The 17,648-nt window shown below is 32.5% G+C and overlaps 1 protein-coding gene across 1 annotated transcript in view; it reads right to left on the bottom strand.

Annotated features, from left to right (window-relative positions):
* Nucleotides 1-557: 557 nt before the first annotated feature.
* Nucleotides 558-17,648, bottom strand: part of LOC124450288 — a 76,608-nt gene continuing 59,517 nt past the window's right edge. Inside the window, exons 9-10 of the mRNA XM_047000920.1 lie at nt 1,354-1,417; nt 558-993 (exon numbers count right to left, since the gene is read on the bottom strand). Coding sequence (XP_046856876.1) covers nt 875-993; nt 1,354-1,417 — 183 coding nt within the window. The 3' untranslated portion in view covers nt 558-874. The remainder of the gene's footprint in view (nt 994-1,353; nt 1,418-17,648) is intronic.

The following is a 17,648-nucleotide window of genomic DNA, read 5'->3' as shown; positions in this document are numbered from 1 at the left end:
GCCGGTGTAGAAAAACGAGGAGAGGGGTTAACAACAGACTATTCATTAACGATTTGATTGTCACCAAATAACTTGAAACCTCTCGGCTCTTTCCTTAGTATTCAACCAAAGGATGTGTTTTGCAATCGAGCTTTTTGACACATACATTTTTCATGTTTTTTAAAATCTCAAGTCGTTGCTTCCAACCTATTTCATCTTCTTCGTTAATCACTAATCTACAGCCGAAGTACAACGATCCTAGCACTCTCGCAATCAAATAATCAGGAAATTCGAATAACTCGATAACTTTGGATATTTTCTATGAATATCATCATGACGATAAGAAGAGAAAGCAAGAAAGAACAAGAACATGCTTTAAAGTACCATTTTTTTAACACTGACAAAGTTGGTAACAAAGTAAACTCCATCCACTAAAACTTCCTTTTTCTTACGTCAGGTAAATTAACGAGATGACAGTGCGCAAATATTCATACATACTTCACTGACTCCAAAATACATGAATGTATGAAAAGTCCCTCCCCCCAAGAAAAAAAATTACTGAGCTTGCTTCGCCACAGTTTATTTGTAATTTAACTTTATTTCTTATTTAATGTATTTAGATAAAAAGTATTACAGCCGTTATCCTATTTCAAATATTGACTACATCCTTAGTCTAAAAATTTGATGTTATGTTCCAAATTGTTTTCAAATACTGTTTAGAATCATTCACTCTCGTTCACTCTTATAGTTAAAAAGGAAATAAAATTTTATGCTTAATTATATTCTTTTATAGTACGTTAAATTTCAGGAAACGTCTAATACTTTCGCGAAAAAAATTCAACTTCCCCCATTTTTGAGAACTTTTAGTAGCCGTCAAATGACTACAATACGCAGTTCACTGCATGGTAGCAGAGTTTGAATTAATCCTAACAAAAAGAATGAACATTATGGCAAGAATAATGACCAGAACAGCAGCTACAACTGCACCAGCAATAGCTCCAATGTTTCCACCGTCTACAAGATAAAAATGAATGACAAATCATAACATTACCAACAAATGTTGTCTTTAAGCGATCATTTTTGTAAAGCTGAGGCTGTAACCGCTCTCACACCCCATGTATTCATCCCTGTTAACTATTCATGATTTATTTTGTATAAATTAGGTTTGGAACGAAATGAAATTAGACAAGAGGTACAAAAAATCAATAAGACAGTTTTTTGTTGGAATTAAATCGGCTGTATTATTAAACAAAATCTATATTCATCGTTAAAAATTTTCAGGCATTTCACTATACTGAAATTTGCAAAGATCTTGAATCATTGCACTTTAGACATCGATAAACTTCCCTTATGCTATTGAAAGCAAACACAAACCTGAAGACTTGTGCTTTTGGGCAGTTGTTGCCACTGGACTCCAGTCAGTGGAATAATAATCACCCTGAAACGAAGTGAACATTTATATTTGAATAAAAATTGCAGCAATCAATGAAGTTAAAACGTAAATAAAAGGTCGCACCTGATCATTAATGAAAATGCGCTGAAATATTTTGTAGCTAGTACCAGGCTTTAGCGGGCCATTATAATAATTTTCACCATTGGAACGCCGTGCTGTGTTTTCACCATGACCAAGTGTAAAATCAGGCTTAAAGTCTCTGCGAGAGACTACAGCAGCAATATACGGCATTGGTTGTGTAGAAGATATGGCCTTAGAATAAGTCACTAAGTCTGTGTTTTTAAAGTTGGAAGGCCGTCGACTCTCTTCTGTGACATTTTTCATCGTGACTACATAGAAATATCTGCAAATATAAGGCAAATTATTTTTTAAAATACATACAGAACCTCTGCTTTTGTTAATCGTTAAAATACATGTTATGCATGTGTTAGCACTGCCAGAGAAAAGCGACGAGTCATCAAACCTTTTCCCAGAAAGATATTTAGACTATCTTGATCCCAAACGAAACCAACTGTCCTATACTTAGCCATAAATCCAAAAAACTCAAAAATTACTTTTAAGTTCTTTAAGTTTTTCTAACAATAATTTGCTCTAGTAAAATACACACTTACTGATATTCCAAATTTGGATTCCGTAACAAATAAGTCAACGCATTTCCAATCTGCTTGGTAGGCAGTTCAGGCGCCACTAAAATTTAAACTTGAATAAATTTATCCTCTTAATGAAACCTGTACATAAACTATAGACAACTTACATCCATTTGTAAATACCCATATACCATTGCTGTAAATTCCAGATCCCACTATTGTAGACGCTAAAACACGAACATAATATTTTGTCTCTGGTTTCATATTATTTATGTCCAAACGCTGTTCCTCGATCATATACTTCATTGAACAGGTTTCATTCTCCAAATGTGTAATACAAACTGTGTAACTGACTATCTTTCCATTTGTTTTGCTCTTGTCTGGTGGCTCCCACGTAACTGACAACGATGAACTGCTTAAGACGACAATTTGAACATTTAAATGTGGACCTTCGGGAACAAAACAAAAATAGAAAAAAAGTATTTAAAAGTTTTATATAAAACAGTAATTATAGAAACACTTAAAAAGAAATCCTAACCACTGTACATTGTCATTGCTAACTAAATTAAAACACAGTATATCCAAGCTTTTAAGATTTGTCCACGACACAGGTCGCTTCCTCTTTTAACATCTTAGATGCAATCACAACCGTAATGAATACACAAAAACTGATATGAACTCACCACCTTCAGCAGTGGTAAAACTAGCTGTAGTTGATCTACCAAAGCCTTCAGAGTTGCCAGCGGTTACATTTACCACATACGTTGTGTAAGGGACAAGATTCTCTAATTTGTAAGGTTTGAGTAGAGTCGCCTTCAAAATTGTCTTAAATATAACAACAGTATCCTTCAGTACTATTAATCGAACTTTAGTCAGACAATTCGGGAGATTTGTTCCAAGTTTAACACCAGTGTTTTTGGGATCTTTCCAGGATATCTTAAGGTATCTTGATGAGACTTTAGTTGCAGTAAGATGTGTTGGTTTGTCTGGGAGCAAGTCTGTATGATAAAAGTAATAAATGTTAAACTATACAAATTTAATGCGATGTAGTTTTTATATTATTTACACTAACACGTGCTTAAATAACTGTTGAAAAAGTCTTGTTTAAATAAAGCTATTTTAACAAAAAAGTTTGTAACACTATAGCCTTCATGCAAAATATTTCTTCAGACTTGTCGATTGAGACGCATATAATTATTTCTCAGAGGAAACAAGCTTATATATTGAGTAATTAAGTCTTTAGAGAGGAAACTAAACCTTGCATATTTTCACTTCTTACCTCCACCACAAACTTCAATTTGTAAACACGGTTTACCAACAAACTTCACTGGAATGATTCGTAAACCCTTGGATTTAATGCCACCAGAGAACTTTTCTATAGCGACATAAGTGGAACCATTTTTGATTCTTTGATAAATCTAGAATAAAACAAAAAAAGATTTGCATTTTTTGGTAGAGCAAAGTTCGAGAAAAGCCGGCTTAGTTAGCGCGGTCCAGAGGATAGTAGCTTATCAATTGTATGAACATCTCTTCAAATCCACATAGCTGAAATTTAAGCTTGACAATGAAATTCAAGAGTCCTTTGCAGGACTGCTATAACAAAGACAAACAACTTCTATACAAACATCGATACAAAACGGAAATTTAAAATTAAATTGATTTATGAGTTCATTCCCTCATTAAATTTACAATATGAAAATTCGAGAGAAATTCTACCGTTACCTTCTGGGATTTCTCAGACTTCCAGTTTAAACCATCAATGGTCGTAAGGAAGTGACATTCAGTTATAAAGCTATAGCTTGAACTGTCTCCAAAGATTGCGATAGCGTTAACTGTATAAAGACTCGGGAAATTCAGTTGAAGATAATTAATGCCATCTGCAGCAGGAGCACACCATGAACTGCCACTTTATATTCTTGCTTTAGCAGCACTACGATTCGCTGGGAAGGCAGTAAGCCAAGAATCTGGGAATTTTTCTGCGTTTATTAATAGAGGATTCTCACAAAGATGACCTTAAATAGAAAAGGATTTTGTTGAAATGCAATAAAACATTAGAACTGGTTTGATTTGATAGAGAGCAATGATGCAATCCCATATTGTTCTCTATTCACAAAATATGGCAAAAATTAAAAATTGTATTCTAAAGAAAGAAAAAGAGAAAAAGCACAAGTATTGGAGGAATGCAACTGATTTTGCATGCTTTTATTAAATAAGGTTAAATTGCTGTTGGAATCAAGCCAGCTGTAATAAGAAACCGTAATTATCTTATTTAATAACAACAATACCGTAGCGATTTAAATTTCATTAAAGAGTGAACGTCAATCATCGTGCAGAGCAATGACAATTGGACATTTTTAAAGCACGAAATGAACTAAGAAGAGTAAAAATAATTTAATCCTCTGTATTCGCAGCAATCCTGTTTTAATTATTTATTATTTAAGAGTAGCAATCGTTTATATTTTGTGATGCTATATTTCTTTTGTTATGTAAAAGAAGAATTGTGAAATTCTCCAAGTCAGCGTAAAATACAGTGACACTACGATGTCAGATGTAAGTCTTGATGATAGAGGCAAGTGATGATGCTTAGCAAAAGACAGATGTAAGTTGAGAACACAAAAGTAACACATTTATTCCTTAAATTCTTCACTCAAAACTTTTTCTAACGTCATACAAATGTGTCCTGCAATAAGTTAATACATTCACAAATATGAATGAGAATGCTTACATGTAACGTACGAATATTGAGAGCAATCCTTATTTTGAGTGATAGCACATTGAGATAAATCGTTCACTCGAGCATCACATTTGACATTTCCAGGTATAAACGATTGATGCAACAAAGATGATAGTGACAATGAGCCTTCCACAGATGCTGCGGTAAGATAACTAAGTTGTTTACAGATAATCGTCTTTATTTTTTTGCAAAAGATTGTTGTTGAAAATGATGAAGTTTCTAAACTTGGTAATAGCATTCACGACACCTTCACTGGGAAGATTCGACTTAGACAAGCGTACATACATAACTACACAAATCAAAATTATTTTTCCCTTTAATTATTATCATGGCGCATATCTTAATGTGAAATCTGTGTTTTTAAGAAGTGGTTTTATGAACATAAATATGACAAATCCCGTCCATGAATAAAATATATACACGGAGTTTGAATATCAAAAGAACACAGAAGGAGACAATAACTTAAAAAAAATTGTAGTCCGAAAGCACTTAACCAGAAATGTTTTCCACATTCTGATGGAAACAGTATTTTATAGAGTTACACTTAAAGTTGGTAAGCACTGTTTTTATTATAATTTTTATATCCACAATGAACTACAGGCAAATAAGTTGAACTGAGAACTTTCCTTTTGTGTTGTAAATACGAATCACAACAAATTGTTGATCAACGACTTAAAAAAAATATAGATTTAATAAATCAAATTGACTGGAATAAGTGATGTTTCTATGAACAATATTTGCATTAACAAACTAAAAACACGAAATTGTCCAAACCTTTAAACTTAAGCAAAATATTGAGAACGCAAGTTTAAATGTCACATTATATAAAGACACAAAATTAAACCATACGTGTAAAACTGCATAAACAAACCACGCCTGGTGAAGACACCCGATGAAAATTCAAATTTCTTTCAATTTTTCTAAATTGATAACGTACATAGTATAAAAATAAACACCATACCATTGCGCATTAAGGTCAAAACTTGTGCCGAAGCACTTTAATCATCAGCAAAATATAATCTATATATTACTTACGATTGCAAATTTTTCTGTATGGCATACTTGTGTCGTTACATTGATATTCAAAGTAAAGATATTGCTCCAAACCAGGACAAATATTTGAAGGAAAATGAATATAATCAACAATTATATTACATTCCCTTTCACCATCACAGTTATTTTTAAGGTCACATGTTACATCGACACTACAACTGTAATCAGAACTTGAACCACAAATGCTTCCGTTTCTCAATCGACGATATTTTGCAACTTTTATCTCCATATATTGATTATTAGAACAACTAACGTCCGATATAGTTTTTCCAGCACATGTTACTGAATCTATTGAAGACACACAAAAAATAAGTAAGTACAAATTTATACAAGCTTACCTTTAATAGAGGATTCTCACAAAGATGACCTTAAATAGAAAAGGATTTTGTTGAAATGCATTAAAACATTAGAACTGGTTTGATTTGATAGAGAGCAATGTTGCAATCCCATATTGTTCTCCATTCACAAAATATGGCAAAAATTAAAAATTGTATTCTAAAGAAAGAAAAAGAGAAAAAGCACAAGTATTGGAGGAATGCGACTGATTTTGCATGCTTTTAATAAATAAGGTTAAATTGCAGTTGGAATGAAGCTAGCTGTAATAAGAAACCGTAATTATCTTATTTCATAACAACAATACCGTAGCGATTTAAATTCCATTAAAGAGTGAACGTCAATCATCGTGCAGAGCAATGACAATTGGACATTTTTTGAAGCACGAAATGAACTAGCAAGAGTAAAATTAATTTAATCCTCTGTATTCGCAGCAATCCTGTTTTACTTTATCCAAAAGTAGCAATCGTTTATATTTTGTGATTCTATAGTTCTTTTGATACTTATAGTTCTTTTGTAAAAGAATAATTGTGAAATTCTCCAAGTCAGAGTAAAATTCAGTGACATCACGATTACAGATGTAAGTCTTGATGATAGAGGTAAGTCATGATGCTTAACAAAAGACAGATGTAAGTTGAGAACACAAAAGTAACACATTTATTTCTTAATTCTTCACTCAAAACTTTTTCTAACGTCATACAAATTTGTCCTACAGTATGTTAATACATTCACAAATATGAATGAGAATGCTTACATGTAACGTACGAATATTGAGAACAATTATTATTTTGAGTGATAGCACATTGCGATAAATCGTTCACTCGAGCATCACATTTGACATTTCCAGGTAAAAACGATTGATAAATCAAAGATGATAGTGACAATGAGCCTTCCACAGATGCTGCGGTAGGATAACCAAGTTTTTTACAGATAATCGTCTTTATTTTTTTGCAAAAGATTGTTGTTGAAAATGGTGAAGTTTCTAAACTTGGTAATAACATTCACGACACCTTCACTGGGAAGATTCGACTTAGACAGGCGTACATACATAACTACACAAATCAAAATTATTTTTCCCTTTAATTATTATCATGGCGCATATCTTAATGTGAAATCTGTGTTTTTAAGAAGTGGTTTTATGAACATAAATACGACAAATCCCGTCCATTAATAAAATATATACACGGAGTTTGAATATCAAAAGAACACAGAAGGAGACAATAACTTAAAAAAAAGTGTTGTCTGAAAGCACTTAACCAGAAATGTTTTCCACATTCTGATGGACACAGTATTTTATAGAGTTGCACTTAAACTTGGTAAGCACTGTTTTTATTATAATTTTTATATCCAGAATGAACTACAGGCAAAAAAGTTGAACTGAGAACTTTCCTTTTGTGTTGTAAATACGAATCACAACAAATTGTTGATCAACGACTTAAAAAAAATATAGATTTAATAAATCAAATTGACTGGAATAAGTGATGTTTCTATGAACAATATTTGCATTAACAAACTAAAAACACAAAATTGTCCAAACCTTTAAACTTAAGCAAAATATTGAGAACGCAAGTTTAAATGTCACATTATATAAAGACACAAAATTAAACCATACGTGTAAAACTGCATAAACAAACCACGCCTGGTGAAGACACCCGACGAAAATTCAAATTTCTTTCAATTTTTCTAGATTGATAACGTACATAGTATAAAAACAAACACCATACCATTGCGCATTAAGGTCAAAACTTGTGCCGAAGCACTTTAATCATCAGCAAAATATAATCTATATATTACTTACGATTGCAAATTTTTCTGTATGGCATACTTGTGTCGTTGCATTGATATTCAAAGTAAAGATATTGCTCCAAACCAGGACAAATATTTGAAGGAAAATGATTATCATCAACAATTATATTACATTCCCTTTCACCATCACAGTAATATTTAAGGTCACATGTTACATCGACACTACAACTGTAATCAAAACTTGAACCACAAATTCTTCCGTTTCTCAATCGACGATATTCTGCCACTTTTATCACCATATATTGATTATTAGAACAACTGACGTTTGTTATATTTTTTCCAGCACATGTTACTGAGCCTATTGAAGACACACAAAAAATAAGTAAGTACAAATTTATACAAGCTTATCTTTAAATTCCTATAAAATAAAAATTGATTTGATAAAAATGAAGTGTGTGATGGCAGTGACTTCACTGGCGCCATTCCTATATCTGCGGCCTTGCAGTGGCCTTTAATTAGAGTTTAAGTATATATACGCTAACTGGATGAATATTCTCACTTGCCAAAATTGAATCGCTGATCTTCTTCATTTTTACAACTGTCAAGTTCCAAGAAGGGAGGTCCTTCTGAAGCTACTACACATTTATTATAGCGTGAAAAAAATAGACCTCCCCAAAATGTTTGGGTTATGGCATTGATGGCGCTGCAGTCTTCACTAAAATTTACATGAGATAACCCCACACGAATTCCGCGTCTTTCTCTCACAAGACACCTTGTTATATTCGGCCTATTGATTGAGCCAGATTGTAAAAATTTAAAAGTAGTTGTCCAGTCAAAACAATTCCATTTAAGCCCCAAGAGAGAGACTTCTGGATGGTCTACTGAAAGATCATAAACACACTTTCCTGACTGAACATGTTTGATGAAAAATCCATTCATATCTGAAAAAGGACAATGATCCATGATAAAATTGATTGAAAATACCACACTCTACAAAATATATATATATAAATAATATGACTTTATGAAAAATAATTTAGCATACTGAATTCTATCAATATAGGAAAAAACACTCCAAAAAAAAGCCATCTTGAAATTCAACCTTTTTAAAGAATTAAATAAACCAATTGCTGTTGAGGGTCATTTAAAAAATAATGGCGTATGAAACAATTTAAGGCATTCAGCATGGAGCATTGAACTAAAATACATGGAACGCTAACTGTAACACAAAACCCTAATAATTTTTTAAAGCCGTGATTTTACCCCAGACACGCAAGACTTTACCCCAGACACGAGTGTGTAGTCAATCAATTTTTACTCCGTGAGAGGAACTCGAAACACTAAACGCGCGTGTCTTGGGTAAAATCTCGCGTATGTAACGTAAAATATGGTTCAATTATATGCTTGATGTAGCGTTCCATGTATTTTAGTTCAATGGCATGGAGACTGAAAAATTTTACAAATAAGTTGAAAAGTGTAAAAAATCAATTAATAAAAATTTCACTGCGCACGGTCTGTTACGATGGAAAAGGGAGAGTTATGGTTTGTTTACGCAATTGAAATATTTGAAATATTTTAAGATTGTTGGCTGAACCTGATTTTTCAACCGTATAAACTCCCCTGACTTTCATTTTTAATGAAAAGGAAGCTTATCTAAACACTTATACAAATTTGTGCCCAGAAAAAGTTGATGATTTAGGCTAGTATTATACAAACTTGAAGACAAGGAATATATAATTCAATGTAAAACTGAATTGTGAACTCTGTAAGCTGTACACTCTTTTCTCGTGGAGTTCATTTAAGTTGTGCTGTGAAATAGTGCTCTTGATAATAAGAATACCAGAGTTGCACAATTTAAAATTCAAAACAATTTAAATAAAATTCATGTCCAAGGCTTATACAAAATCGTGAGGCTTTTTTACGGGTTTATACAAGTTTATACATGCAGAGGAGAGATGCATAGAAATATGTTCAGGGATATTATACAGAGGGTTAATGTACAAGGAAATTTATTTCTACTGAAGTGATATAAGAACATTCTCCTGTGAAAAATATTTAACAATTTTTGGATTAAGTTGAGCATGATATAAAAGAATATTCAGACCAAGGTCAATTGGATATATACCGAAGCAAATCTGAGGAGGATAGCGCTGACTGCAGTCTGATTAAAAAATTTTTGCGGTTCGCTTTTGTCTATTTCCTGTAAATACGCGATGAAAACTCTCTGGACAAACAGTTTAACACTTTCGGTGTTTTTTCGTCTATATTCCCGATAATTTGAGCATAGTAAAACACTTGAAAGTCTCGACGAAGATTCTACCAAACTATTTCTTGTATATACAGTTGTCTCATAAAGGAAATTCGTCACCTACAGGTAATTTTCAATGTTTTTCAAGGTGATAGTGTATTGACAATTATTTGAAGGCATTTAGACAATCACAGTCAAGATTGCATCACCGTTGTATTATAATAATAAAGCTCAACTAGCACAGATCAATATATGAACACCTTAACCCTAACCGTCACACCCCTTAACAGACAACCAAAATCTTCCAACGTGATCGTTAATGAATAAAATCAATAAACCCGAAAATAACCAAGACACGCTCTTGAATAGAGCTTTTACTCTTTTACAGGTTAACATTATAACATATGTATGACGAATTAAACATGTTTGGCTGTTCCGGGGTGTATTCTATTAGTTTTGCAATTGCTAAGAAATATCACATAAGAGTATACGTACATGATGAATTGAATATATGTCAAAGTGCCGTATGGATTTGACCAAAATTCAATATGAAGCACTATAATCACATTGGTGCACTATAAATTAAACTGACACAGGAGAAACTAAAATGAATTGCCCTTGCATGTACCTTGTGGTTTTTGGTTCACGTTGATGACAACATAGCAAGTGTGACTTTTTCCACCGTATAAATCATAATGGAAAGGCAACTTGTATTGTCCGATCCCAAATCTACCATAAGGATTAAGAGATGACATTAACTTTTTTTCATTTATGTACTTATGCCAATACGTGAAGTTTTCTGGTTCTTTCCACTCTAACCATGCATCATTAGTATAATTGAATATCACAGCAGTAACGTTCAAAATAGTCGGGCTGCATCCACATGTACCTAACAAAAATTAAGTTATCTTTAACTGGTTGTCCAGAGAAAAAGAACAAGTAGAAAGTGACACTCATTTGGCCACAAAATGTTACAAACTATTCACATTAAATCGAAAGTCTTTGTTAAACCCAAATAGACAATAACTATACAGACTTTATCATATAACAGCATATATTATTATTTTTGACTCTACTGTCATATCACTTTGCTTTTGTAACTAGACAGAGGAACAATGAACGAGATATTATTCTGCGTCAATGCTGTGAAGCTAGTGTATCCAAATCAGTTGAGTACTTTAACATGTACCTTACGTGTTCAAAACATTTACTTTAGGTACCTTACTTTATTGCACTTTCTAAGAACACGGTTTCAATTAGCGTTATTTGAATTAAACAGTACCTCAGTAATATAAGTGTTGTGATTGTTTGCCAAGTACATTTCCAGTTGATGTTCTGTACTTATTGTAAACTTAACTGTTGTTTACTTTACCTTCGAGTGGACATATTTCACTGAACATTTTAAATCGCTCCAAAAGATATTTCTTCTCCTCAACACAACAACGTGTACGAGTATTCTTGCATTTCGAATCGATTTCAATTTTGTCCGCCACAAATTTCTTCCATTCTTTCTCACAAAACTCAAGCTCTTCATTCCAACCCATTTTCATTGTGAATCCATGACCAAATAACAGCCAAAATAACCACCATATCGTTAGACTCATCATTGCATAGATCCAAGGATATACAGTAAAGCTCTAAATTATAATTGATTGTTGGATGTATGTACGTTATCACAGAAGACTTTAAAATTATATTTAGACCGACAATGACTACGTCACAATTACATCTGTGATGCAAGCAGATCACGATTCAAACGCATTTTTGAGCAATATATGAGCATTATCTAAAAAATTCATTTCAGCAAAATTGTGTAGCGAGAAAAACTGTTCAGAATTAGATCAAGTTAGTCTCATATGGCTGAATGATGGCTCTCTTAATGGTAGCCACTGTAGCTATTATATATGTAGGTGGTTATAATTTTTTTAAAATAATGTAACTTGGTTATCTTTCAATTTGTGCTTTATTCTTCTTACTCAATTCAATCTAAATTTCAACTTTTGTTGTTTGAAGAGATTTATTAATTGATGAAAAAAAATGCTTTTTAGTGGATAGCGCTAAGGAAACGAAGAAAGCGAGATTAAATTAAAATTAATGCAGATCATTTATTTTAGATACAATAGATTAAAAACACAGGACGATGTTAAAATTCTTTCTCTGAATACGAAAATAACAATTGTGCATGCAGAGCTTCCCATTAGTAATGTCATTAAATTTCCCGTCACGTCATGATACATGTAAAAAACCTTTGAACTCATAAAGTACTTTACAATTTCTTGTAACGCAGACTCGATAGCTGTATAGCTATACCCGTATTGTCTCTATAGCTATACCCGTATTGCATTTTCATTCGAATTTTATAATTCATCGAATTAAACACATTAGAAGCTATAAAACAGCTAAATTACTCAGTTGACAAATTCATAAAGTTACAGTTGAAAAATTAACTAAATAAATTAAAAATTTCAAAAAATAATGACCAAAAAATAACGTTGAAAGGGTGTTAGATATGTACATTACATGCACCGCGGAGCTTTTTTTCGATTGGGGAGGAAGAGCTCGCGATATAAATGAACGTCGATATTAAGGGCAGCTAAGTAGTTTTGGGTTTCAGCGTTATCTTCAGATTGCTCAAATTCTTTTATAAAAACTTACAGAAGTATCACAGAAAATCGTGGAAAGATTTTGCAACTTTTTAGATTTTTTCAATGTTGTTGTTACTCCTTTGTTATCAATTATTCGTGAAGTACTAACTGACAATGAATACTCCATAAGAATTGAAAATCTCAAGCGGATTTCTTTTCTATTTTTTGCAAGTGCCGCTGAAGAACAAAATTATTTACAGAACAGTGGAATAGGGTTTGTATTTGATTTAGTTGAGTGATTTGAGCAAAAATATAATAATATATATGACTCAAAATATGAATGTAATAACTTGTCACGAATCCTACATCAAGCTTAGAGATATTGTGGTAAATGAAACTCAGTGGTGGAAGAAACTTGCAGTATTAAATGTTAACATGGCATCGACGATAAAGAAAGTTCCGTTTTACTATCCTACCATTATTCTTTTACTAATTGAAAAACGGACACAATAAGGCGACTGCAGAAATACACCTTACACAAGCAGAAAAAAATTAAGATACGTTCAAGTCAGACGAACAAAAGAGTTGTGGCTTTCGCAAGGTTTTACTTGCAACTGCTGGCCAAGGCTGTCGACTTCCTCAAATGCACAGTGCCATATTGAGTATATACAAAATCTCATGCCATCTGCCCCAGTTATTCAACATTTTATAGAATTTGTTTTGCGTCAAATCCTATCCTTTACGAATTTACTATTATACTTTAAATGTTTATAAATTTGGATGCTTTTGTATGTTGACGAAGCAATGTTATAGAAGATAAAGTTTTTGACATTTTAGAGAATTACCTTTGTTTATCGCTACGAAGCAACGAAGCACAAATAATGCATCTAATGTGGGCAAACACGGCAAAACAGGTTAATGACTTCAAGTGCTTAATGACGAAAAATTATATTGTTACAAAATAAAACGTATTTTAAGTTTGAGACTATCAACTTTACCATCAGTAAATTCAAATTTGCTGACATCTATAGCAATTTTTTAGGCCCTAAATACAACAAATTGTGTCTGATCGAACTATACAGTACAATTTACTACGTAATACCAGCTGTACCTTTATTGCCTTTAGGTGTTTGTTTAAACGATGGATACAATACGACAGCGGTGCAAATACAGTTCGAAATGACATGAAAAACAATGCTTCAAGGAATAATGACTTCTTTATTAAATAATGTTCAAGCGATTGGGTTTAGCATAAAGAATCAAAAACAACATCATTTGGATATGAATTTTAACTCGGTATATGAGAAACTTTTAGTTCATGCATTGGACGGCCACTTTCTGGGATATTATATCAAACTAAAATAAAACTAGATATGATGATTTGAATTTAGGCAATTTTTACAGTTTTTTTCGTAGTATAGCTTTTTTAATTAGTTGTTAAGTGTTGTCCTTAAGTCTGCGTTCTGATGTGAACAAGTGCACCGAAAACATGTAGAAACAGATAAATTTCGAAGTATCACATTAAAATTAGTTGTATTATAAGGCCTTTACTAATTGTGAAGTCTTAAAGAGAAATATCGGATCATTTAATTATTTATGAACAGATCGCAGGCTCGAAGAGCGAATAAACGAAATAGGTAATATAATAAAAGGTTTGTTATAAAGGATTATTTTAACTGAAACGAAGCTTTCTTTACTTTTTTGTCCTCGCTGTTTTGTAAAAGTTGGCATTCATACCTGTTTTATTTTTGTTTTCAAAATTTTTGCTATTTGCTTTTCGAAATTTGTTTACGTTTGTAAAATTACCTGTAATGGCCGCCGACATGAATTGTTATTAATCAGAGACTATATATGGTCATCGTCCACATTAAGTCATTAACAGCATATGTAATAACATGGTTGCCTCGAGATCTTTTGTTATCACATAGACGTTTACTGACATATTTCCTCATCATAATATTCATTAGGGACGTTTAGACTAAATATCCCTAATGCATTAATAATAAAACAAAACGCTAATTCTTGGATTGCATCCAATCTTCAAGAAATTATGAAACAATGTGTCCCACCCATTCATAAAAATTTCATAAAATAATGACAAAAAATAATGTTGAAACTAGTTTTAGATATGTACATTACATGCACAGCGGAGCTTTATTTCTATCGGGGGGGAAGTGCTCGCAATATAAATAAACGTCGATATTAAAGGCAGCTAAGTAGTTTTGGGTTTCAGCGTTATCTTCAGATTGCTCAAATTCTTTTATAAAAACTTACAGAAGTATCACAGAAAATCGTGGAAAGATTTTGCAATTTTTTACATTTTTTCAATGTTGTTGTTACTCCTTTGTTTGCAGTTATTCGTGAAGTACTAACTGACAATGAATACTCCATAAGAATTGAAAATCTCAAGCGGATTTCTTTTCTATTTTTTGTTAGTGCCGCTGAAGAGAAAAATTATTTACAGAACAGTGGAATAGTGTTTGTATTTGATTTAGTTGAGTGATTTGAGCAAAAATATAATAGTATATATCAGGGGCGGATCTAGAGTATGTCAAATCCGTCGCGCGACTGATGTTTGAAATTCAAAAATTACCTATTCATATTAATTAAAAATTCATTAATTATTCTTACTTTCTTATCGCATTTACTTCGTGATAATAATCCTGCATTATTTATTATTGAAAACTAATGACTAATCCAATGAATATCTCGTTGGTAACCAGATCAGTTGAATTTTAATTGACCTGGAATAACCGACTGATAAGCGGGGTTGACTGGTTCGACGGATAAAGGAGTCTATGAACGTCAAAACGCTTATTTTATTGGTCAATAGCCAGATCAGTGGACAGTCTGGAATGGTCTCGACTGATAATAAGGGTGGCCGGACGTATAAGGGAGTCCAATTGCTATCTTACAATTGGTTCATTTGAATTTTTGCTTTATTGTGATTGGTTTGACGGATTTCGACTGATAGCCAACTGAACTAACATAGTCAAGCTCACTGTCTGAATTGAATGTTGGTCGTTTTCATAGTAATTTTTATAAGCATGATAGAAACTAAACTACAATCAGATGGAATTTATGGAAATCTTTTACAAATTCATATATTGACATGAATGCTGCTGTCCAAACTGTGAATTTTTTCAAGAGGGTGAAAAATTTATGGATAAATTTCAAATGCTTGGCAAAGACGATCTCGCGAGCGACATTTCAGTCATTGATGTTCAAAAGAAAGCAAACATTGTTTTGAGTTTTATCAGCGGAAATTTACATCCAAAATCGTAAGTAAAGGACAACTGAAGTGTATGCATGAATGTAATATATCAAAGTCAATTTATGCGAGTGTGTAATGCGATTTATGTTAATATGGCGTATGGTAAGCAGATTGATGCTTCTAAAATTGTTGTTGCCGAAGGACTTTTAGCTCTGATTTCTTTAGTGCTTGGGGAATCGTGGCCGTTATACGGCAGCGAAATCCTACATTCCTGCAAATATATTTCAATGGACAAAAAATCTGTGGCCATAAGGCGCCATACTATTACTTACTTTATCATAAACAAATGTTTGGGGCTTTTCAGTTTATGATCATTGGTCATTCAATCATTGGACAGTTTTAATACATATTGTTTAAGATTTGAGAAAACTAACATTGATTTCATGAGAAGCTGTTTACTATAACCTGTGATTTTGAGTCTTCTGATCCATGAAGCTTTTTATTTTGACAATTTGACTGAAATGGTATTAAACCTGAGTATTTCACATACATGAAATGTTGTCCCATGTCACATATTGTCCCCTTTTCTAACTGAACACCTCATGTAGAGATGTAAAGGTGTGTTAATCTACGGCTCATACCAGATTGTTTGCCATAAATTCCAAAGGGCTATTGATGTATGAAAAGCATTTTCTATAAAGTAAAAATGTCTTTCTATGTATGCAGATAAACCTTGAAATTTGGCAAAACAGCAAAGTATTTTTCATGATCACTAGGTAATTTTTCTGATGATCATTATAATTTCTAAACTAAATTATTTCAGATTTACATTTAAACAAGCTTTGATCATATGAAAAGATATTTATCATAACCAGTAAGCATGACACATGAACCAATTTTAACATTCATGTAATTATATAATTAAAGACATGTTGGTTACATTCTGTTTGTATTTGCAAATACAATGCTACTAGTGATTGCTATATAGCACACCTTGCATATACTTACAGGAGATAATAGTCTAGTGAAATGCCTAATAAACATTTATGGCATTAAGCTGTCCTTAACTGCAAATTTTCACTCTAATTTTTGCTTAATCTTTGGCAGAAAAAATTTTGAGTTTTTCTCAAAAAGTGAATTTGCTGGCACTGATGTGGAGATGGGTAAAGGGTTACAATAAACTTGCATGGTTTGAAGTCTGAGCTTTTCTATATCTATGAACTGTCACTTGTAGTACCAAATTTCTAACTTAACTCATTACATAGAGGTTTGAATTGGGGTCTCTGGGGGGGTCTATGCCTGAAAACTTGGTAAGAATTTTTAAAGACTATATCTGTTTTTGAATAGCATTATTGTAAAATAAATTTTACGTTCCTAGACATGCTAATGAGCCATATATTTGGCATGATAATGAGCCTAAATATTTGGCAAAACATTCAAGTATTGTTCACTTCATTTTTTTTTTTTTGAAAAACGTAACCAAAATGTGTTGTTTTTACGCAAAAACGATGCCCACAAATACATTTTGTATTGCTCTAAAACGCTGAAAATGGCATTTTCAAGGCTCTGAAATTCAAAATTTCTCAGGGGAGAATGCCTCAGACCCCCCCTGGTGCGGAGCGCCTTCGACGTTTTATGACTGATGTTTGAAAAATCCTAGATCCGCCCCTGGTAATTGCTCTGTATTTTTGTATTTGTAACAAGTTGATATTTTCC

Source organism: Xenia sp. Carnegie-2017, unplaced genomic scaffold (genome assembly GCF_021976095.1).
Source record: "Xenia sp. Carnegie-2017 unplaced genomic scaffold, XeniaSp_v1 HiC_scaffold_24, whole genome shotgun sequence".
Taxonomy (NCBI): Eukaryota; Metazoa; Cnidaria; class Anthozoa; order Malacalcyonacea; family Xeniidae; genus Xenia; species Xenia sp. Carnegie-2017.
This window is presented reverse-complemented; position numbering and strand designations above follow the sequence as displayed.